Source organism: Phodopus roborovskii, unplaced genomic scaffold, assembly GCF_943737965.1.
Source record: "Phodopus roborovskii unplaced genomic scaffold, PHOROB, whole genome shotgun sequence".
NCBI classification, from domain to species: Eukaryota; Metazoa; Chordata; class Mammalia; order Rodentia; family Cricetidae; genus Phodopus; species Phodopus roborovskii.
In genome coordinates this window covers 31,075,588-31,099,254 of record NW_026126470.1, presented here as the reverse complement: position 1 = coordinate 31,099,254, position 23,667 = coordinate 31,075,588, and the positions used below count along the sequence as shown (strand labels likewise).

General features: G+C 48.6%; 1 protein-coding gene across 4 annotated transcripts in view; it reads left to right on the top strand.

Annotated features, from left to right (window-relative positions):
* Erg (ETS transcription factor ERG) overlaps positions 1–23,667 on the top strand; it is a 148,950-nt gene that overhangs the window by 88,162 nt on the left and 37,121 nt on the right. For all 4 annotated transcript variants that reach the window (XM_051191942.1, XM_051191944.1, XM_051191943.1 and 1 more), the window contains one exon: positions 17,148–17,365. In XM_051191942.1, coding sequence (XP_051047899.1) covers positions 17,148–17,365 — 218 coding nt within the window. The remainder of the gene's footprint in view (positions 1–17,147; positions 17,366–23,667) is intronic.

Below are 23,667 nucleotides of genomic sequence, written 5' to 3'. Positions count from 1 at the left end.
GTTGCACAGTCCCTGGAGGGCCCAGAAAACAGTGTTGAGTTGCACAGTCCCTGGAGGGCCCTGGGAACCCTAGGGTGTTCCTGGACTATGTTTGGGTCGCTGTAATGGGGTACCTAGCATTGTGATGTGCAGAGGCAGCCAGCAATTTTAACCAAGGCTACATTATCTGTCCTCCTTGAGTTACTGGGTGTCATGGATAACTGTCTCCAGGTCGTATGTCCTGATCCTCAATACCTCAGAATGTGACCTTTTCAGAAAAGCCTTGGCAGAGGTCATCAAATTCAAATGAGCCCTTTAGGGTCATCTGTGTCCCACTGTGAATGGGGTCCTAAGGAAAAGGCCAGTTAGTCACAGACAGGCATGTGCAAGGGGGGTGGGGATGTGAAGACAAAGGAAGGCGGTGGCCCTAGGACCATAGTGGTCCATTTCCAAGCCAAGAAGAGGGTTATCAAGCAGAACAAATCTGGCTGACACCTTGGCCTTAAACTTTAGCTTCCACAGCTTTGAGGAGAGGAGGTATGTCCTTCCAGCCACTCTGCCAGTGGCCAGTGACACTGTTTGCTGGCATAATAGATGAACATGCCCTTACTGCCCAGCCCTGAAATTAGGGGCTGTGAGACCCAGCCTGCTGCTGACTTGAAGAAAATCTTGAGGGCAGAAGGGGAAGCTTATCTTCCTGAATGAGGAGCAACCAGACTCTATGGACACTCAGAACTAGAAGTCTCCACAGGCCGGGACAGCGGCGAGTGGTTCTAAAAGCCATTTCCTCAAACACGCTGATCCCTTTGTTTAGACAGGAAGTAGCTGGCAATTTTCATGGTTGCTCAAACCCAGAAACCTGTATCCCTTGTGTGTGTGTGCACATGAGGATGGAGGGAATCTTTCGGTCGACCCCAGTAGGCAGTGATGTGAAGCAGGGGACTGTGCAGTGTGTATACGTCACAGCTCAGGTCCCCTGACTGCTTTACTTAAGGGGTAGGTGAGGACCGTCTCCATGAAGTGATTTCTGTATATGCCAAATCTTTGAAAAATGGTCACAGGATCGCAGGATGAGCATTCCCAGAGGCTCCTGTGGGGGGGGGGCTGATGGGGGTCCCTGAGACATGTGGGCTAGGCTTGGCAGTAACATTTTATTAGGCATGGCTTTTGGTGTGCACGTGGCAGACACACCACGCATGTCCTGGTCTTACTTCGTTTGAAAACAATAAAACTTGAAAGATAGCGTTTTCTTTCTGTGCGGAGTCCTTACGAGGTGGAAGATCCGCCCGCCTCAAAGGAGAGAGTCTCTGGCTTTTGGCCAAGGCAGCTAGAGGTCTCTTTTCCTGCTCCCCCCTCTCCGGCGCCTTGGCCTGGCGGACACCACGTGCACTCCTTCGCTGACCTAATCCCTACTCCTTCACATACACATGCTGGTTTCTGGATTTTGCTTTTCCTGCCCCAAGTTCCCCCTCCCCCTCCCCACTCAGAGCCAGTCCCTGGCTGCTCAACTCTTTCCAGGGCTGCAGCCCTGGCCACTGGCTCCTTCCTTCCTTCACACATGCTCAGGCCTCACCTGTGGACTCCCTGATAGATAACTGTCTGAGGAATGCCATCCACTCCTCCACACCTGAGCCTCCAGCTTCCTTCCCTCACACACACCACCATGTTCTGACCCAGTTCCCACCCAGTCCGACCTGGGTGTGATCTGCCTGACTCAGGAGCTCTGGGGTGGGTTGGGATTCTGAATATCTAACAAGCTCCTAGGCTCTGCCTCTTTCTTGCTCAAGAACCGAACAAGGTTCCAATTTTCTGTGCAGATCGATGGCTGCTTGAGCAGAGGCGGGGGGTGAGCATTTAGGTGGTAGGTAATTGACGCCAGTGAGAAGCATCTGGAAATCTGTAGAGTGTGAATGTTTAGCGCAAGCCTGTTGAACGTATGCATGTCCTTTTTAGCACAAGGTGTAGCTAGAAATGACCTTCCCAGGAGGCAAAAATCCTAACTTTTTTTTTTTTTTTTGAATGAGGCTACTTTGACCCTGACCCCATCCATTGTTGTCTGTGAAGTGACTAGTCCTTAGGGGGGGACACGAAAGCCTGTGTTGGTAGAGAAGTCCAAAGGGTAGGTTTCGGGGTAGCAGAAGCAAAGGTTCTTGTGCTGTGGTGTGGGAAGATGTGTGTCCAGTTGGTTGTCAGAGGACACCCTGTGGCGTCAGCCCCTCCCATGTTGTCCTGATAAATATAGTCAAGGAGTGGTCGAGGCACCGTCTGAAAAGTAGTGACGCAAGGAAAGCTGCTGTGTCCTCTGAAGGCCACGCCCTGGCTGAGTGCTCTCTGCCTCTCACAAGTCTCCTTGTTCCCTGGGGACTTGGGTCACCCAAGGAAAGGGATGAAGCCTAGCAAGTTAGGAAACTCCCATCATGCAATGCAGTCCTTCCAGGACCAATGCCACCTGGCTGTGGTGGTCAGGGGTGATGGGGAGGGGGAGGCGGAGGCCACAGGAGGGGCTCAGAGAGGGTGGCTTGAAGAGGTGGTGCCCATCGAGGGAAGTGAGTCTGGGGAGCCCTGAAGGGGAGCTCGGGTATGGAGGAAATGGAGGAGAGGGGAGGGAGAGCTTACCAGAGATGTGGTGTGGAAGTCTGAGAGTCAGGAAAGGGGGGATGGCCACACTAGCTCACTCCTCCTGAGTGGCTAATCAAGGGGCAGCAGGGAGCTGTCTGCAGCTCATTGCTCCTTGTGGCGGGACACGGGTTAGGAGAGAAGAGGAGCTGAAGCTTCATTGAAGAGTCATACACTAAGTACAGCCATCCCTGGTTATCTGAGGGTGCAGGTGGTCCAAGGTCTCAGGTACCTAAACTCAGATGCAAAAAGCCCCTTGGATGAAATGGTTCAGACACACGCAGAGCCTATGGACAGCTTCCCGCGGTCTGCTCTTCACCGTCTACCTGATCCAGTACAATGTTAGTGTACGAATCCGCCTTACGCCACACTCCTTGGGGGGATGAAAGTCAGATAAGACTGCGTGTTTTCAGTAAAGAAAATAAGTAAAACTGTACATTTTCAATAAAGAAGGTGGGACTTGGCACTTCAGTACAGATCTGGGGTTTCGTCTTAAATATTATTAGTTTGCTGTTCGTTAACTTGGTGCGTGATCGACCTGGGGAACTGCCTGGCTGAAGGCTTGTCCCCGTAAAGCCAGCTACTGCCCATCACCTGAAACCCAGACCTACGAATTTGCAGTCTTCGGCTTGAGGAATGTTGGAGACACTGGCTTGAGTAGAGAGGAAACGAATATTATTAGATCTTAGATAAATATTGCATATTTCCATTGAGTAAATGCAGCTCGGTTGCTAAGATCTGACAGCGAGCGCCCTGGATGGTTCCCTGATTTCCCAGGATGCAGTTCTTTATGCCTCTAAAACCTTTTCCAACCGTTGTGCAGTGATCCCATGTTCACAAATAGGTAGAGAGGTGGGTCATGTTGGCTACACCGAGAAAGGGGAAATGTGACTTATCTTCCCGTGTGGGGAGGCTGCTCTTTGACGTAGACACCTGGCAGTGTACGAGGTTGTTTGTGCTTCTTGGATGAATGGGACACTTTGGAAGCCCTCTTTACTCAGAAGGGAGGTAGCCTCTCAGGCTATAGGCAGCCACCTTCTACCCAGTCCCATCACTATGAGGCTCAGGGTCTGTGTGTGAGCTCACAACAGCTGTGCACCCTAGAAACTTCCTGTTCCCCAGAAGAAGGTGACTGGGTAGGGACACCTGTGCCTCTTGCTCATTCAGGAAGTGATGAGGTGCCCAGTAAGGGCATGGTCCTGAGTGAGACTCCTGTTGGGGCTACAGTGAGAGGTCAAGCCTCCTAGCTAGTATGGAGGGAGGTCAGCATGCTTTGGATGTGAATGAATCTTAAGATTTTGAAAGAGCATTTGGGACTTCCAGAGGAAACCTATTTACAGAGGGGCTGCAGCCAGGTGCTGGGAGAAACCCCTGCTGAGTGTGATAGATGTTTGAGTGGCTGGGGTTTATAATTCAACTGTATGGGGGCCCTGATGTCAGTGCTCCCAGAGTTATAAAAGCCCAGTCTTGCCGGCAACCCCTTTGTTGGGGGCATTAAAAGTCTAACATCCACAGGGCGCACCCTGTCCCCCAGGCTACGTCATGGGAAAAGAACGAACCGAGCCTGGGGCCTGCACAGAGGGCTTGACGCCCTGGCTGCCTGGTTCCCTTCCTCTGCAGCAACCAGGGAAGATTTATGTGCTGGAAAATCTTCTGCAAAGTACAGGCTTAGCTTGCTGGCCCCAGGGAAGGAGGTGTCAACGTTCACCCAGAGGAAATGCCAGCTTGGCAGGGACTAGACCCTCACAAGCTGCTTCCATGGTGGGTTTCAGCCCAAAGGAGGGAAAGTTTCACATTTGTGCCATCCTTATAGTGGGTGTGTGGCCTGTGCCTCTAATTATTAGAGGAAAGTGATAAGAAAGAGGAGCTTAGAACCCAGGGAAACAGCAGCAACTCTACCCGCAGGCTGTTGTGCTGGTACCCCGGCTTCTGAATGACTTTTCGTTAGAACCATGCTCGTTGCAAATGATGAATCTTACATGTGAAACAGCTAGTGTCTGCACACGTAAGATAGGGCTGCACCCACGCTTGGAGACGTGGAGTCGGCTCTAGGGCACAAGCCTAACTTATTTCTGCAATTTCAAAAGAAATTGTGCGCATGTATGTATTGTGGGTGCACGCGTGTTCATGTGTGTTCAATATGCTTGTTTCATGTGTTTGCTTCATATGTGTTTGTGGAAATGCTTCCCTGTTCATGCATGTGTGGAATTCGGAGATCAGTACTGGTATCTTCCTCAAGCAGACAGTGCATTTCAGGGTTGGCCGAGGGAGCCTCTGGCATCTCTCATCTTCATACCCTCGATGCTGGGGTTCACATTACCACGCTCAGCTTCTTAGTGGCGCTGAGATCCCACTCCGAGCCTCATTCTTCTGTAGCAAACACCTGACCCACTGAGCTACTGCTGCGGTCCACAAGCCAGTTCCTTGCTATTAGCACCAAGATATCTACAGAGGTGTGGGAAATTAAAATCTGGAGGCAGCAATAAGAAACCAGCGGTGTCTCCTAAGACAAACATGCAGAAACCTTTTAACTACTTCATCTGCAATGAATGTCTGTTTCCCCCACATGTGTTCAGACACGGAGAAGCAGACATTGTCCCCTACCTGTGGCAGAAGAGAATGCTGCCAGTTTATACTTAGGTCTTTTGGGGGGCATGAGACGGCCTGAGCAAACACTGGTGAGGCAAGCCTTGGATGAGAAGATCAGAAGTTTGGAGCCTAGGACTTGAGGGACACCCAAGTGCACTGCGCTTGTGGCTCTTGCTGTGACCCTCCGGACACCTGCATGTCAAGCCCACGGCGACCTTCACTCAGGAAACTCAGTCCATTCCCTAAGAGCTCAAGGCTCTTGTACAGCCTTCCTCTTATGGAAAATTTTAGAAGTCTGTTTGAAGGCATGAGGAAGATACCCCCCGATGGACATTAGCTGAGCTAGAGACAGAATTGTGGGAGGAGGCCAGGACATCTGTTGCTTCTATCCGCTCCTTGCCAAGGTTCTCCATTGTGCCAGAATTTTCTCATGAATAAAATTCTTGGAATTCTGAGGAAAACAATGAATCCATGTGTCAGAGATCCATGGAGGAGCCCCGTTCCAGATGTGTAATGTGTTATATTTTTAGCATACGTGGTTTCTGTGGAGGCCCCAGCACACACGGGGCTGCCGGTTTTTATGGGCCCTCTCTGAAGACCAGAGGAATGCTGGCCTATTCCTCCTGTCAGAGAAGGGCTGTTATAACAGAACATGGGTGCAGAACACTCATCCTGCTGGCCTGAGGCAATTTTCAGACCTCTCATAACCCTACTCATCAGACTCTGCAAGCTTCAAAGACCAGAAGGGTGTGTGATGGGGTCATGGACTTCTTTCCAGGCCACCATAGAGATACTGCTATGGACAACCCCAAGGCATTCTAGGGAACATTGAAAGGCATCCTGTATGGATGAGGTGGGCCAGGTGGCTCCATGGGAGAGAGTGCTTCCTCCACAAGCAGGAGGACTGAGTTTGAATCCTCAGCACCCACATGAAAGGTAGGGCATGGCTGCATGTCCTTGTGACTCCAGCCTTGAGGGACAGAACCAAGCAGTCCCCAAGAGCTCTCTTGCAGGGTAGTCTGGCTAAGACAGCGAGCCGAGCCTCCAGTTCAGTGAGAACAGAGGCCCCGTCTCGAGGCAGTAAGGTGCTAAAGTGACAGAGGGAGGCATTGAAGCTCTGCTGTGCCTCTACCTCAGGTGCACAGCGGTATGCACTCACACACTCGTGCATGGAAAGCACACACTGTACACCACACACGTGTACTAGCATAAGTGAGTGTCACACACACGCGCGCACACACGCACGCACAACCGTACACGAGGCATCGTGAGCCACACATCTCAGGAGTCTGAGGAGCAGCAACTGCATGCCATGCGCGAATCTATATGTATTGGTTTCTTTTTTCTTTGCTGGTGTTGGGGACGGGATCCCCAGTGCCACACCACTGAGCCACACCCCTGCCTTTGGCTTGTTTCAGAGAAGGCCAGACACACGGCAGGAGCATGTGTCAGGAGTATACCAGCCCCACCCCACCTACGCCTTCTGGATTTCCTGGCAAACCTTCCACTGAATCCATATCAGTGTGGAATTATCGTTGAAAATCCACGAAAGAATGGGACTAGGGACTAATAAAACAGCTACATCACACGGGGCTGGTGACCAGTGTGCTCTCAGAGAGCAGAGACCCTGAATTCCTTGCTTCCCTTGCATTGTTAGACCGATGGATGATTTAGTGCTTCCTAAGAAGTGACTGAACCCATGCAGGGGGTTGTGCAATATTTCCGGTGCCCAGCTTGTTAGAATAGTGTGTCTAGAGATGGGTAGTTTTGCGTCCAACTGTTGAGGAGTTTGAGTCAGACGAGGTAATAATTTGCATATATTCAGGCTCACAAAACTTTCACACGCAGTAGCTTATTTGACCCACAGAGCTGGGGGCCATAGTGCTGTGAGCTGCACTACACCTGTAGTTGAAGAACTGAGACTCAGAAAAGACAGAGCTGAGCTGGGTGAATTTGGATGCGCTGGGGGATGCTGAACTAAGAGGCTGCTTTTCCAGGCTATAATCCGACCAACTCCCAGCAAGCTCAGACATGGAGCAGAAGGGACTGGAGAACTGATAGGGACTTGGGGCACATCTGGATATGCACTGGGGCGTCCCTCCTCCACACAGGACCAGGACTTCTTTGTTCTGTAAGGGCTGCCTCCTCTTACCTGCTGTTTCTCCATGTATCTCCTACATTTAGCTGCTAAAAAGAAAGCCATGTGGCTCCATGGGCAGAGCACTTGCCCAGCATGCAGAGGCTCTGAGGGGGGTGGGTTCAAATTAGGGCTGTGGCCCCCCAAGAGCCATGTCATGCTCCAGTAGAAGCAAGGCAGTACTAAGGGGACTCTGTGGGTTTGGAAACAGAGCACATGGTTTGGGAAAGGAGAAGTAATAAGGGGGTGGGGGAGGGGTTGGAGGGGTGGATTTGTTCAAAACACATTATAGGCATGTGTGAAATGCTTGGGTAGTTAACAAGGAAATCCTCCTGGTGACAGGCACCTGTAATCCTAACGCAGGAGGGTCCTTGGGAGTTGAAGGACATCTCCCCTCTGCCATGTAGTGAGTCCGCCGAGACTGTCTGAGATCCTGTCTCCAAACAAAATCAAAACCAAACAAACATAACCTTTTCCTCTAAAGGCAACCAGATAAAAGTAGCGGCGAATTCTATATGGCTATTCTTTGTGTGATTTGCTGCCAGAGATTGAAAAAAAAACACACACACACACAAACAACAACAACAAAAGAATTGGATGGGAGGAGCCCAGACAGCCTGTGTGTATACAAAGCTTAAGTGACAACCCTCAACACTTCACACTCACTGGCCAAGGGAGGAAAGGACTTATTAATATCAAACACATTTGTTTCTTAAGAGAGGGTGGCTTATTTATCTTTGCTTTACTTTTAAACTTCTTCATATCCTTATGTATTGTATGTTTAGGGTGTTGGCTCAGGATACTGCCAAGCCCTTCCTTTACTTACCCCTCCCACTAGGCCCCTTCATCCCCCTGTTCATTTTTACTTTCATGTCATACACACACACACACACACACACACACACACACACACACCTAACCTACCTTTATCTATGCATGTTAAAACGAGGACTACAACTGAGAGAAAACGAGGTATTTGTCTTTCTTACCTGGCTTCGTTCGCTTAATATTTTTTTTCCTTATGGAAATATATTTGTATATGTGGTTTTAATTCGGCCTTATTTTTAACTGATCTGTAAGACTTAGAAATTGTGCATAACAATTGGGTACTGTGTGATATTCTTGTACATGTATATCGTGGATATATAAGAATCTGGGAAAGCGAACAGGCTGATGGATGTTTATTCAGGGAGAAATCACTTACACCAGAAACAGATGACCGCCAGCAGGTTCCCTGTCTCCAACCAGGAAACAAGAGAGAGGTGGGTCCAGGACCCCAGACCCAGTCCCCCCAGGTCATGCCCGTACCTGTCCCCATGTGCCCAGTGGGTGTGGTCAGTGCCAACAGGTACAGGCAGGGTGGGTTTCTCACTACACATCTATGCACTGGAATTGTGTGTGAGCCTTCCAACCTATCCTTCAAGGACCTAATTGACTTTGCCAGGCTGGTATCCCTGGCTCCTTCTCTTCCCATGTATTTGAGGGCACCCCAGCTGCCACCAAGCAAGCAAAGAGAGATGACTTCAACGTTATATTGGTTGGATTTCTTCATTTCTCAAGATCCACCAGAGCCTCTCTTGTATCGGGCGGAACGTTCTTTGCAGGTTTCGGCAACGTTCCGATTCTTCACATCTTAAGCTTTCTGCTTCCTGACTGGTGCTTCCTCTCCTTGATTTGGAGAAGTTTGTTTTCTTCTTAGGCTTCTGCAGTTCAGAAGGGGGTTAGAGCAACATTGCACCTTCATGCGTGATGATACGAGAAGGCACAATGCAAGTTCCAAATCCCACACCCACGCATTTCATGAAGCACATTTCCCATGTGAAGCACATTTCCCATGTGTCATTGGCCATGACAAATGTGTTTGAACCTCAGAACAGCATGGTGATGGGGCGTAACACCATGCCCTAACTGTGTTGTGTGGTTAATATGGGCATCACTAGTGGCTAACATCAGGAAGCTGTTTTGATGCTCGAAGCACATTTGGAGAGGTGTTGGTGGCTGAAAATACTTATGTTTTATTTATTTAGTAATGCTAGGTTGTTTGCTTATTTGTTTGTTTAAGGCCTTTTGTTTAAGGAGTTAAATTCACTGTAGTCCTTAGTCCTGCCTCGGCTTCCCATTGCTAGGGTTATAGGCATATGACAAGAAACCCAGATCAAATACGACTTGAAATCCATTGAATTCAAAATAAGATAGAACTGGCTGTGGACCTCCAAAAGGAAGGATCTTATCTGGTCTTGCTCTGAAGAAATAGGCAGACGAAGGGAAAGCACCTTCTAGAATGAGGAAGGACGTGGTGGAGGGTCTTTGTCAGTGAGGTGACATCTTAATCACCCCTGAAGGGATGTGTGATCTATTAATGAAGTTGTTATAGCTGTATATTCCCTTATATTTGTTAATACATGTGCTTGTATATATGTATACGTGCATATATGTGTGTGTGTGTATATATGTATACATACATATACATATATGGCTACTTAAGCCTTCGTGTATGTATGTATGCATGCATGCATATATGTATTATTTTTGTATGTGTGTTTATATGCATATGTATGTTTATGTGTGTATGCATGTTTATATGTGTGTATGTATGTTTATATGTTTGTATGTATGTTTGTATGTGTGTGTGTGTGTGTGTATGTGTATGTATGTGTGTTTTCTAAAGAAGTCCTGGGTCTCATTCCTTTAGCAGTGGGTCAGTATTACAAACTGTAAATTGTTGGGTGCTGAAGCAATGCCATATTGGAAGAAAACACCCTTTAGATGGACTTAGTTGCCTACACATATTTTCCCTTTGAGGTTGATCCAAGTTTGGAGAACTAAAATAGCAATGTGTTAAATTAGAAAAACGTGAACGCAAAGCAAGATGCTGTGTTCAACACATGACTCTTCTCCAAAGAGTAAAGAAGGGAATGAACAATATCGGAAGACACAAAGGTCCATTCTCACCCCACTAGGTTTAGGCTATTACTGTGTGTTCATAACTACAAAATGCATTGGGGGTCAAAGGCTCACCGTGTCCGAACTGTAAAACCTGTGAGGGGCGTGGGCGTGGAGATGGGGAGATAACCCTGCCCGTAAGGTGCTTGCTTCTTGCATGAGACACTGATCTCCATCCCCAGAACCTGTGTGAAAAAAGCTAGGCATGGTGATAAGAGCATTAACCCCAGCGCTGGGGAGGTGGGTCCCCAGGGCTTGCTGAACATATGTCAAGTTCCAGGCCAATGAGAGACCCTAGCTCAAAGGGAGATGAAAACCCCTCCATACTAATCCAGGTTGGCACCTGAAGCATGACACCTGAGGTGAACCTCTGACCTCCATGTACACACACATATGTGTGGATGCATGCATATATTCACACAGGGACACATACGTACCCATTGAAAATGGCATTCCTTACATGCCTAGAGTCTTGATATTGTTGGCCCCAGTGGAGCGGTCTGCAAGCATGTTGTCCGTTTTGCTGACATTGCTTCCCTGTGGATATAATAAGGGGTTAAGTTTTCAAAAACCATCTACCATATGTGTTTTTCCTTGGAAAGAGAGAACATATAAATAATAGGGCTGCTGGCAGCCTAATAAATGGGTGTGCAGTATCATTAGGTGCGCTGGCCCCTACATATTTATAAATGCCATCCCCACCTGCCCTCAAGTTCCACGCATTATTTGTTAGCAGGAGGCATGCATCCATCTGCAATGAATGTGGCCCAACATGTTCTTTGGATCAGATTAGCCAAGAAAAGAGCAGGTTTCTTGACCCAAACTGTCACTTAAGAAATAAATGATAGCCACAAACCCTGTGGCTTTTGTGGAAGAGCATGTGGTGGTGGTGGCTGGGTTTCCTTGCAGCTTCACCTTCCCCCATCCTGTACTCATTCCAGCCTGTGGAATCCTAGACCTGCCCCCACCCCGTTGTTCTTATTTACTCTCTGCTCCCTCCCAGCCTTTCACTTTATCGGTAGGTTCTACTTTTATCTTCAGGATGGCATTTGGGCTGGTGAGATGGTTCAGTGGGTAAAGCCGCTTGACACCAAGACTGACAACCTAGCCTCCATCCCAGGGACTCGGATGGCAGAAAGAGAGAGCCAACTCCTGCAAGTTGAACTTTGACCCACACATATGTTTTGTGCATGGGAGCACACATATTAACGCACAAATAAGTAAATGGACTTAAGAGGTTTCAAGATAGTGTGTTTAGGAGCTCTATTATGAACTGTTGCTTCTGTAAACCTTCTTGCTTCTGATGACAGCTAGTAGAGGCTAGGACTTGGGCCATGGGGCATAAATCCAACAATGTATACACAGGCCCAGCGTCTACATCACCCTCACAGTGAATGCTATATCTCTTTCTAAAACCTCATCTCTATCTGTGGGCAAGAACGGTAGCTGAGCTTATGGGACTATTGTAAAAACTGAGCGATTATGTTCCATTAACTCAAAGATGTCACCCGTGATTAAACACAATATTATTTTGCATCCCATCCGAACAGAAACAACAATGGTAGAAGTCTTGGACGTACCACTGATTCTAAGATACAGCCAATTTTCAGAGTTGGTAGACTGTGAAAAATCATGTGACTTGAGAGCGCAGGATTCAAGAGTCCATTGCATTCACAGTGCTCAGCAAGGCAGCTTTGTTTCATTCGCTGATGGACCAGGTGTCTGTGAAGACAGTCAAATGGTGGTCTTACCTGGCAGTGGCAGAAGGGAGCTGTAGCATGACCCTAATTAGACTCAACCAATAAAAACCAGGAGTCAGACATTAGCGTGATAACAAGAGAGCAAAGGAGCAGCCACCGGTGACTTCCTACCTCAGGATATTTTATGGAATATTATGGGATGAGAGCTTGGCCGGGCAGGCTGCTACTGGCGAGGGTGAGACTGGGCTTCTGGGTTATGGCTCCTTGTGCTAGGAGGGCTTAACTACCAAATCATGGCTTCCGATCATCTCTGGGGCCACTGAACACTGGTTTTAGACTGCTTCCCTGGAGGTTGACAGCTGACTGTCTTCCTAGTTTTCAAAAAGCATGGATGGTTGCTAACCCCTGACCTCAGCACTCCTGTGATGGAGAACCGACCCTTCTGAGAGATTTTCTGCCTGTCCGCACTTCATCCTTCCAGGTTCTCAAGGAAACTTAGGTGGGTGGATTCTCTGTGTGGACAATGGAGTCTTGAGGGTCACCAATCAGAAACAAATTTGGGCTGAGACCCTGACTGTGCAGCTTTCAGTGAAATGAGTCTAACAGCATTGGGGTTCTCTGTCTCTGTGTGTGTTTGTCTGTGTGTGTGTGTGTGTGTGTGTGTGTGTGTGTGTGTGGTGCATGTGTGTGCATGTGAGTGTGTTTGTGAGTGCGAGGGAGGGATGCAGAGGTCAGAGATCAATGTAGAGCCTTCTTTAATTGCATCACTGGTCCTCAAGCCCCAAGGATGCTCATCTCTCCACATGCCCAGCACTGGGGTGATGGATGTGGGTATTGCAGACCCAAAGCACAGCAAGCGTTTTACCCAGCCTCTCTCCAGTCTCCTTGAAGTCTTTTACTGGAAATATCAGTAGGCATGTGAAGTTCAGTTCCCATTCCTGTTTTCAGTGGAGCTCTTTCGGAAGGCTTTTGGTTTCCAAATTCAGCTTCTTGAACATACGTGCTCATTCTGACACTTCAGTGTACCACATAGTCTACCTGATGTGTCTTTCCCTTTCCTGAATTGTTCCTTGATTGCGGTCACATGCAGGACCAACATGAAGAGGGTCCTGTTGCTGATGTTGCTGCTACTCAAACGAGACAATAAACACTGGTGTGTCAGTACAGCGGTACCTTTTCTTTTCCCCCCGGGGGGAAGTTCAGTTAGAATTTATGTACTTCTTTTAAGGTCATAACAAAAGCACACACACACACTGGCACACACAGATCTAGAGTATAGGCCTATTTATAGCAATGCAGAGGTGGGAATATTACATTATTAGGCTACATTCCTGCCAGATTCCGCCTGGTTTTAAATTTTTTGGTTAAAAAGCAACCCCAGCATCTCCCAAACCCGGGGGCTGGCTGAAGTTTGCAAAGAAATATCTAAGGCCTCTGCTGACAGATCTCTGGGCAGATAGGCAGGCAGAGCAGTAGGCAGGCAAGAAGGTCGGCTAACAGAACAGGGCAGCTAGGAAGCAAGGACATTTAAAGCCAAGGTGAGAAACTCTCCCCGGGGCTGGAGGTTAGGGACCTCCCATGCTCCTAAGTTCCACTCAGCTCTTTCTGGTGTCTATGCCAGTAAGCTCAGTGCCCTCATCATTCTAAAGTGCTGGGCTATGGGCACAGAAGCTGCTGATGCTCAGGGCTCCGTCTGTCTTATCATTCTGACTCGAAACAGCGTGGTTGAACGGGGAACAAAGTGATGTTTGCATCTGTGGCTGAAGCCAATGACACAGGACTCAGAATCTACCCCTCAGCTTTCTATATCTCCCTGTGGTGTGTGGGGAACGTGAGTGTGTGTTGCGTGCATGTGGGTGTCTATGTGTGAATGATATGTGCGTGTAGGAGTGTATGTGTTAGGTGTCTGCTTGTGTTTTCTGCACCGGTGTGTTTTGTGTGTGTGTGTGTCTTGTTTGTGTGTCTCTGTGTGTTTTATGTGTGTTTCTGTGTGTGTGTTGTGTTTTGTGTGTCTGTGTTGAATGGTTCTGTGTGTGTTTTCTTTGTGGTGGGTTGTGTGTGTTTTGTTTGTGTGTATGTATGTATGTGTGTGTGTGTGGTGTGTTTTGTTTGTGTGTGTATATTTGTGTTATTTTGTGTGTGTGTTTTGTCTGTGTGTGTGTGTGTGTGTGTGTGTTGTGTTATTTTGGGGGGAGCTTTTGGACTTCTTTTTAGGATGGGATCCATATTTCACCTGCTTTGAAGCATTTATCTCAGGCCTTCAATCTTTTTAGAATCCTTCTTCCCTCACGAACAAAAGCAACAGAGTGCTTGAATTATACCGCCTTCCTCATTTTTATGCAGCTCTGACTTTGAGAAGAATGTTCTGAGAGGAAGAAAGGCCATGTGCCCTTCTTATCGCCAGCATTTTAAGGTTTTCCCCACTCACTTAAATCGATCTCAATTAACTTTGATTTCTTTCTTTAGAAGACCATGTGTGAAATTATACTTTGCCAGATGTGAGAAGATCCCTTCCCAAGCACACACATACTTAGGCCTCGCTTTAGCTGGGGTATTTCAGTCCACCCCCACCAATCCTGCACCACATTCATTTTCCCAGGGGCTTTATTTACAAGAATATCTTACTTTATCCTGAGAATAAAAATTTTAAGTTACTATTTTTTGTTGTTGTTGTTGCTATTCAAGACTTGTAATTTTTAAAAATACAACCTCACATTTTCCCAGTCCCTTCTGTGGAACCTGTTTTTGCCAGTTTCTGATAATAAATCACATATTTATTCATGTGTCCTCTCATCAAAGAGCCAAAGTTAACATTACATAGTATGTTATTCTCCATGAGCCCTTGCGCCTGACAAGGAGCAGGAGCAGCTTCCAGCCTTGTTTTCTGTCCTGAGGGTATAAATCGTCTATATGATCATAGGAAGGGGAACCTGACCAGAAAAATAAGCTCAGGACATAGTATTCCATCTTTAATAGGTCCGTTGGACTTTGTTGGACTTTGGGGGACCTATTAGACCCCACAGCTCTGAGATTAAAGTCCTTAACTCGTGCATCCAACGAGACCAGTGAAGACTGCTCCGTAATTCATTCGCCCTGACATTCAGGGAGCTGCTAGTACCCTCGTCACCTGGGGCTGCAACTTCATGATCTGCGCGTGGACATGAATGTGTTGCGTAGTTAGGATGCCCACTCCACCTTGTGCCTGTTGAAACTCCCGCCATGTTCTTCCCCTGGGTCTTACAGAGCTGTCACAGGCTGAAGCCAAGGCTGAGCTTTATTTGTGCACAGTTACCTGCTACCGCATTAAGAGGTGGGCGCTAGTCAACCAAAGAAGCCCGTGCTTGTGGGAAGCAGAGGGATGGTTGGTCCTCAGGGGCTGAGATGGGGTGGTGAGAAACAGTAGAAGGAGCAAGGGAGGAGGGGTGTGAGGGAGGAGGGGGTGTGCTTCATGAGAAGGTGTGGTTCTGTCTTGTCTGGGGAGGGAGGGAGGACTTCATCTTCAACCAGGCAACTGGCCGTGAGCAGTTTTACTTAACATTAAGGTCTGCCTGCAGAATGAGAATAGAGTGACATTGTTAGCTTATTTCCCAGTGGAACCGGGAGTTGGGAAACGGGTGGTGGTGGCACTGGTTTGCACCTTCACAGATTCCCTGGCTTGCCTTGGCCATCTCATTCAGTTAGCTCAGCTCTGACGGTTCTGGGTCGCCGCCATGAGAAAGGTTTCTGTGCCTTTCCCCCTACCTACCTCCTCCCTGGGTCCCAAGTCCAGTAAAAAAAAAAAAAAAATAAAAAAAAAAAAATAAAAAAAAAAAATATATATATATATATATATATATATATATATATATATATATATATATATATTGCTGGGGAGATGGTTAAGTGGCCCAACTGCTTTGCATAGAAATACGGAGACCTGACTTTAGGTCCCCTGCACCCGTGTACACTGCAAGCATGATGGTGCGCACCTGTAATCCCTGCATCAGGAGGCAGAGACAGGAACGCTCAGGGTTCTCACTCACTAGGAGATCAAGCGACCTCGATTCGGGTTCAGGAGGAGGTCCTGCCTCAAAAATAAGATGAAGAACGATTTTAGGAAGCTACTTCCCATTGGCGTGACCTGTATGTGTGTATACACAGCCGTGAAGAGACACAGGCGCACGCATACACAGGCGCATGCGCACAGGGCCGCTGGACTTCTTAGTTGGCAACCCTGTTGAGCAGGCGTCCTAAGGATGCAAACAGACATAGTCATGAGCTGTCTGGAGGGGGAGGGCTTTTTTCATGTTCTAGGAAATCGGATTGTTTTGTGATTGCTGCGCGTGCGTGGTAGTACCTGTACGATGCATCATTCATCCCATTCAAGCAGCTGAAATTTCTAAGTCAAATCCGCCTTTGCTGATTCGCTCATAGACTCTGAGCACAACCATAGGCCCACCATTTAATTAAGCACGGAGGGGAAATGTCCCCATTGGGACAAGTTGCTATTTTTTTCCTCACAAAATAAATGGAAATATCAGAGGACAAAGAGCGAGTAGGCACGAGCTAGCTCCTTACTGGTCCAGATCTTTCGAACATCCCAGTATTTGGCAGCATCTGGTTAATTTACAGCTTTTTTTTTTTTTTTTTTTTGCTTCATTTACCATCCAGATGGCCACCATCATGGAAGCATTGTTTGAAACCCCATTCTGCTAATGGCAGTGGAAAAGGCTGCGCCTTTGGCTGCCCTCTGGTGTCGTATCTCTCTTCCCTCTTCTGAGGACTCCTCTCTCAGAGTCTCCTGGAACATGGGGGTCCCACCAGACAGACACCTGGGTGTCAGCCTTCACAGCTCTTTTTCTAATCCTCGTGACCATTCTGTGACCTGTCCGCTCGAATTATAGATTGCATTTGTCAAATAATGACAGATGCAATTGGATGTCTTCTGAGACCTTTGAAATTCAACTTCCTTGTGTTGAGATTAAAGTGGGTACGGTCTGCCCCCGCGCAGTCCAGGCCAGCTATACACGTGTAGGCTGGGCTGCTCCAACTTTTACAGTGCAGGGAAGAAAACGAAGGTACTCCGTTCCCTCCTTTCTTAAGTAGAAAGTGGAAAGGCAGGCCTTTGGAACTATGTGAAATTCGGTCCCCTAAATTTGGAAATGGCTCCGAGACACCGTGTCCCTTTCTGTCTTTTCACCCAGGAGGCATTATCGGTCGTGAGTGAGGACCAGTCCTTATTCGAGTGTGCCTACGGAACGCCACACCTGGCTAAGACAGAGATGACCGCATCCTCTTCCGGTGACTATGGCCAGACATCCAAGATGAGTCCTCGGGTTCCCCAGCAGGACTGGCTGTCTCAACCCCCAGCCAGGGTCACCATCAAGATGGAATGCAACCCTAGCCAGGTGAATGGTTCCAGGTAAGCAATGCTGGCCTTGGCTCTTCCAAACCTGGATTCTTCCCCTTTACTGAGACGCATGCATGGCTTCTCTGCTTTCTTTCGAGGAGTCTCAGAGAGTGGGTCCACTGACTGGTAACAGGGGGGCACTTCTAGGAAAACGTACTCTCCTAGTGGTTTGGGCTGAAGACAGAGGCTGCATTTACCGGTCTTTGAAGACCGCTGCTCCTCAATTCTGCGTCCCAGGTGTGAGGGCTGGGTGGGAGGGGGGTTTGCTCACACATGGCGGAGTTGAGTTCTGAGGTTTTATTGCCTGGAAAAGACTGCTGTCTTATGTTTCTATGGAGGCACAGTGTCAGCTAGTGGCCAGGCGGTGTAGCATCTGTCCAAACCACTTGATTGTGCTCATAGGTCTGTCTCCCTTGCGTGCCCACTCCACCTTAGCCTGCTCCCCTGTGGTTACTGCCCCCTTTTAATGTGCATGATGCTTTTATCCCAACCTAGGCTTCTCAAGTCTCACACATAGCTGCTGTTTCTCGAGTTTGTCGTGGAAATGTGGCTGGCTGGCGCTTAGAATGGTTTTTTCCTTTCCTTTCCTTTTCTCTTATCAAACCATTTCTAGCAATCCCAAGCGTTCCATTACACAGAAGTTTGAAAAGTAGCTGGCGGTATAGGGAGCTTGTGCATGTGAGCATGAGGACTTCAGTTCGAATCCCCTGAACCCACACAAAGCTACAGATAATAGTATAGGTCTGTAATAGCAGCATCCCTGCAACAAGATGGGAGGCAGATGCTGGAGACTCCCGGGGAGCTCGGGGGCCCTGCTAGCCTGGCATAAACCACAAGAAGGCGGCTCTCAAAAAGCCTGTAAGGTGCAGATTGACACTTGAGGCTGTCCTCAGGATTCCTTAATATGTGCTGTGGCACCCCCATCCCCTGTCCCTGAGAGACAGAGAAAGAGAGACAGAGAGAGACAGAGACAGAGAGAGAGACAGAGACAGAGATGAGAGAGACAGAGACACACAGAGAGAGGTGAGTAGCCTAATTTCCATTATGCTATCCTGTATGTGTACTCAGGGAAATGTACGTAAAACCAGAGACAAAGTTAATCAGCTACGCTCTCCATTTACACAGGGTCCTAAGAACGGTTCCCATTTCCTTGTGTTTCAGGAGCACACAGCCCGTCTATCCCTGGTAGATCACGGACCCTCTAGCCAGCACCAGTGGGGAGCCCTCTTCCCATCTGATGGATGAGGAAACCCCTGAGCAGCCTATTGGCTAGCCAGCCCAGACATGCAGCTTAAAAGGGGACTCTTAATTTGTGTGGAAACCAAGGGTACCGAGCTCAACACCCAGGACCCCTTTCGCCCTGCGGCTATGAGAGGGTCTCTTTGTTACATGTATGTCTCAGTGCCAAATTGCTGTGTTCCATACGTGCTGGAAATCATTGCGTCAGCTGCCAGTGTGGCATTAGCACAGGTGTCAATCACAGAACTTCCAAGGAGCCGTTAGCAGCCTGGTTGCTAAGGGCAGCATGGGGAGCTGGGTGGTGTGCGAGACTGGCCTGCGCTCTGAGAAGGTAGTTGCTTCTCTGTGTGTCTGCTTGTATCCTCACTTGGTGATTTGTTTGCTTGCTCCCTTTCTGGTTGTAGTTATTTTTATTTTGAGACAGAGTCCCACCATGTAACCCGGCTGGCCTTGAACTCTGGACCTTCCGGCTTCTGCCTTGTAAATACTGAGAGTGTGGGGTTGTACCACACTACACCGAGAACTGCTGGAGTGGAGGCAGGGGTTGGAGGTTTCCACCATCTACTGAGGGCCTCCGTACTTAGAAGCTGAGAACTGAGCATGGCTCACCCACAGACAAGGAAGGCTCAGTGATTGGCTGGGTCAATTCCCTTCGGGTCTGACAAAGACTTGGCCCATCTCCTTGTCCCCAGCCTGGTGTCTCCTCCTGTCTCAGACTTGAGCTTCCATGGAGTAGGTCTTCCTACAGTGATGTGCCTTTTGAAACTGGACCCCGGTGATGGTGATGGCATTTGGCCTGGGGCTCTACTGCTCTTTACGCGGCTTCGTGAGAGAGGCACATTTCGTGGCCTTGCCCACAGGGAAGAGCTCTTGGCTGTGGCTTTCTCTGTCTATCCCTGTCTATCCATCACTGCATAGGAGCCAGAAGAGGAGGAAGAGGAGGGAGGGAAGAGAGTTGGGAGAAGGGGAGGGAGGGGCGGTCCAGCGTGGTTGAATACTGCTGATCCTCAGGCCCGCTGTGCTTGCAAGCTCCTGAAATGAGAGCACTGTGACAATTCAGATTGTTTGTGTAAAATGTAATAAAGGGATGGCAGAGAGAAGAGAGCCCCTGCTGCTGTGGCTGCAGAGACAGCAGGGAAGTCCTTGTAGATCTGGCCATGCAGGCTTCTTGCAGACACAAGCTAATTTCAAGTTGTCCTGTATACACTGGCCATCATCTCCCAGCTTCAGGGCTCAGGGGCAACCCTGTCTCTCCCCTCACAGGAAACACCCTGGGGTTCCCACAGTCGGAGGCTGGCAGTGTGCAAACCTTAAACCAGCTGCCAGTACCGTACACAAAGGGTCCCCTGGGGCACCAGCCTCTCCCAGCCAACGCCAGCCTCCCAAGGCTCCATCTGCAGTGGGGTATCCATGGCTCACTGTAGGCCAACCACACAGGCCAGAGCTGGTGTTCCCCAAGGCATGGCCGCACCAACTGCCTTCCTTTGCCAGGTGCTGGGGCTCTGCCCAGCAGGCGGTTTCCCCAGCCCTGTGCTCCCCTGACCCAGGCAGCCAGATCAAACTGCTGCCTTTGCCTGCCGCCCCCAATGAAGATTCTTCTTCTTTTACTTTAAATACCCATAATTACATATTGAACAATATATACCTCAGATGCCCCCTTATGTCTTTTCTTGGTCCCCTCTTCCTCGTCAACCTAGACAGTGGTTCTTACGCCTTCGCGTCACGTGTTCATACATAATTTTTTTAATGTATGGGTTTTAAAAAATCTATAAGAACCGTGAGTGACAGAAGACGTGAAATTTGTCTTTCTGAGACAGATTTAATTGTCTTTAATATGATTCTCTCCAGTCATCTTCTTTTTCTGTAAACTACATGACGTTGCTCTTCTTATAGCTTGAAAATACTCTATGTGTACATATACCACATTTCCTTGATGGCAATTCTTGGTGGCCTGCCTGAGGACCCATAGCTACTGATGCTTCATGAGCTGGGTTCCCATGCTAAGTGCCCTACTCCTGGGCCTGTCCCCCAAGTTCTTGGAGCCATGAACTCATCGGTTCTGTCGGATGAGGGTCTCCTTGGGGTAGTGCTTCTCAAAGCCAGGTCCTGAGCCAGAACCTGGGACAAGAGCTACATCTACACAGACCCCCCAGGCTCTGGAATTGGAAGAGGTGTGAGTTAAGTCTGCACAGCCGTGACAAGTACTACAGGGCATCCCGGTGTTGGAGTGGCTGAGGTGTACCGCTCTGGGTATCACTGAGGAAGGGACAGACAGCCCAGTATCTCGGTGTAACCTGGGAAATCACATGGGACACCTCGCCCCAGCCTGGGGTCAGATAGCAAGACACCTCTGATGTATTATTTTAAAGTACTCTTTAAAACGTTGACACAGGGTCTCATGTATCCAAAAGGTAGTGGCCAGGAGGAGGAGTAACGGAGGTGAGTTTGTAGACGATACCTACCTGTGAAGGATCTTGGCTTCACCGCAGAGCCAGCCTGGAAGCTGGGATGTGTTGTCCTGGGCTCTGAGAGCAGAAGAAGCTTGACAAGGGCAGGGAGAAGCATGTTTATTCGCTGGAAAAAAGAGCTAAGGCCTCTGCTGCTGGGATGAACAGAGTGAGGAAGGAAGGGAGGAAGGAAGAGGTAGAGGTTACAAATCAAGTATGCTGTGGGCAAACCAGAGATGGAAAGCAACTTGGGCTCATAACCTAGACTCCTCTTCAGTGACTTGGCTCCAACAAATACCAGGTGAAATGGTGAGAGTCTCTTGACTCCATTGGTGCTGCAGACCTTCATCCATTACACCAATGGGTCAAGGGATGGAGGCTGGCAATGTCTGAAAGATACTGTGTGCGAGTGTGTGTATGCGTGTGTGTATGAGTGTGTGAATGTGTGTGTCAGTGTGTGTTAGTGTGTGCATGAGTGTGTGAATGTGTGTGTCAGTGTGTGTGAGTGTGTGCATGAGTGTGTGAATGTGTGTGTCAGTGTGTGTTAGTGTGTGCACGAGTGTGTGAATGTGTGTGTCAGTGTGTGTTAGTGTGTGGGAGTGTGTGTGAGTATGTGTGTGTGAGTATGTGTGTAAGTGTGTGTGTCAGTGTGTGAGAGTGTGTGTGAGTGTGTGTGTGAGTGCGTGAATGTGTGTGAGTGTGTGCATGAGTGTGTGCATGAGTGTGTCAGTGTGTGTGAGTGTGTGAGTGTGTGCGTGAGTGTGTGCATGAGTGTGTGCATGAGTGTGTCAGTGTGTGTGAGTGTGTGCATGAGTGTGTGAATGTGTGTGTCAGTGTGTGTTAGTGTGTGCATGAGTGTGTGAATGTGTGTGTCAGTGTGTGTCAGTGTGTGGGAGTGTGTGTGAGAGTGTGTGAGTATGTGTGTGTGAGTATGTGTGTAAGTGTGTGTGTGTCAGTGTGTGAGAGTGTGTGTGAGTGTGTGTGAGTGCATGAATGTGTGTGTGAGTGTGTGCATGAGTGTGTCAGTGTGTGTGAGTGTGTGAATGTGTGTGTCAGTGTGTGTTAGTTTGTGCATGAGTGTGTGAATGTGTGTGTTAGTGTGTGCATGAATGTGTCAGTGTGTGTGAGTGTGTGAATGTGTGTGTCAGTGTGTGTGAGAGTGTGTGAGTATGTGCGTGTGAGTATGTGTGTAAGTGTGTGTGTCAGTGTGTGTGTGTGTGTGTGTGTGTGTGTGTGTGTGTGTGTGTGTGTGTGTGTGTGTAGCAACTGAGGCTTCCCAGGTGTTTTGGCCTGGAGGCCTAGAGTCACCCTCTTATTCCCTCTATCCTCTGGGTAGTCTTCTCCAGGAACAGTGATACAGCAGCCAGCATGTGATCCTTCTCTTTCTGCATGACTGCATTCAACCCGGTCTGGTCAGGGCCGCTGTTTTTCCCTCTGTCCATCTTTGCATTGACCCTGCTGTGCCACCGTGGAAACTGCACCCCAAAGTCTTAAGGGGTGGACCCTTTCCAGTGGCCCGCAGTGACTCACTGCACCAGAAATAAAACTGTGAAATTCTGTCTCAGCTCCCACCCCCCTCATAGTTTCTGTTTGTGACTGTGTTAGAAATGGGACCTTGTGTACCTGCCACAAACAATCCCTAACTCGGGCTTTTAATGCCAAGAACTCTCTCTGTGCAACTGACTCGTGTTAAATGTTCGAAGCAAAGCACAAGCCTCTTTTTCCACTTGCTTTTTTGTTTTTTCACACTTGGGTTTGCTACACATATGCTTTCTTGTACTTGGGGAGCCTTAGGCACTATTTGGGGGTCGGTGACATTCCCTGGACTAATTACATTTGCTCCCTTAAGCCCTGGGGCTCTGACTTGAATTGGCAAGAAAGTTGCCTCCTAATTAAGCTCGGCTGCCCTCCAGGCTGTGGCTGGCACAGTGCTTGGAGACTTTCAAATGAGTGGCTTTTCCTAACAGTAATGGCGAGTGTCTTAGTCGGCTTGGGTTTCTATGGCAAAAATACCCAAGGCCGGTGGCTTGCAAACTGCAGAAGTGTATGCCTTGTATTTCCAGAGGGCACTGGCAGATTTGGTGTCTGGTGAGCACCTGCATCCTCTTCACTGAGGGTGACTTCCTGCTGCATCCTGGCATGACTGAGGAAGAAACTCTTTGTTCTCTGTCTGTCTGTCTGTCTCTGTAGTTGTGTCTCTCTGTTGTTCCCTGTCTCACTTCTCGTCCTCCCTTTCCTCGGTGTCCGGCCATATTTACTCCCTGGCAGCATAGCATGTGCCTCTAATCCTACCCGGAGGTGGGGGTGGGGACAGGTAGAGCCTCTCTCCGTCTCCTGGGCAAGCTAGCCTAGCCTAATTGGTAAGCTGTCGGTCCTGGTGAGACACAAAACAAGCTGGAAATAGATGGAAGAGTTACATCTGATATCAACCTTTGGCTTCCTCATGCATGCACACACATGCACTATACAACATTAAACACACCACACACATACACACAGACACATGCACACCATACATCACACACACATACACCACACACACACACACCACACATACACACCACACACACACAAGATACACACACATATACACACTCACATACACACCACACACACCACACACACACA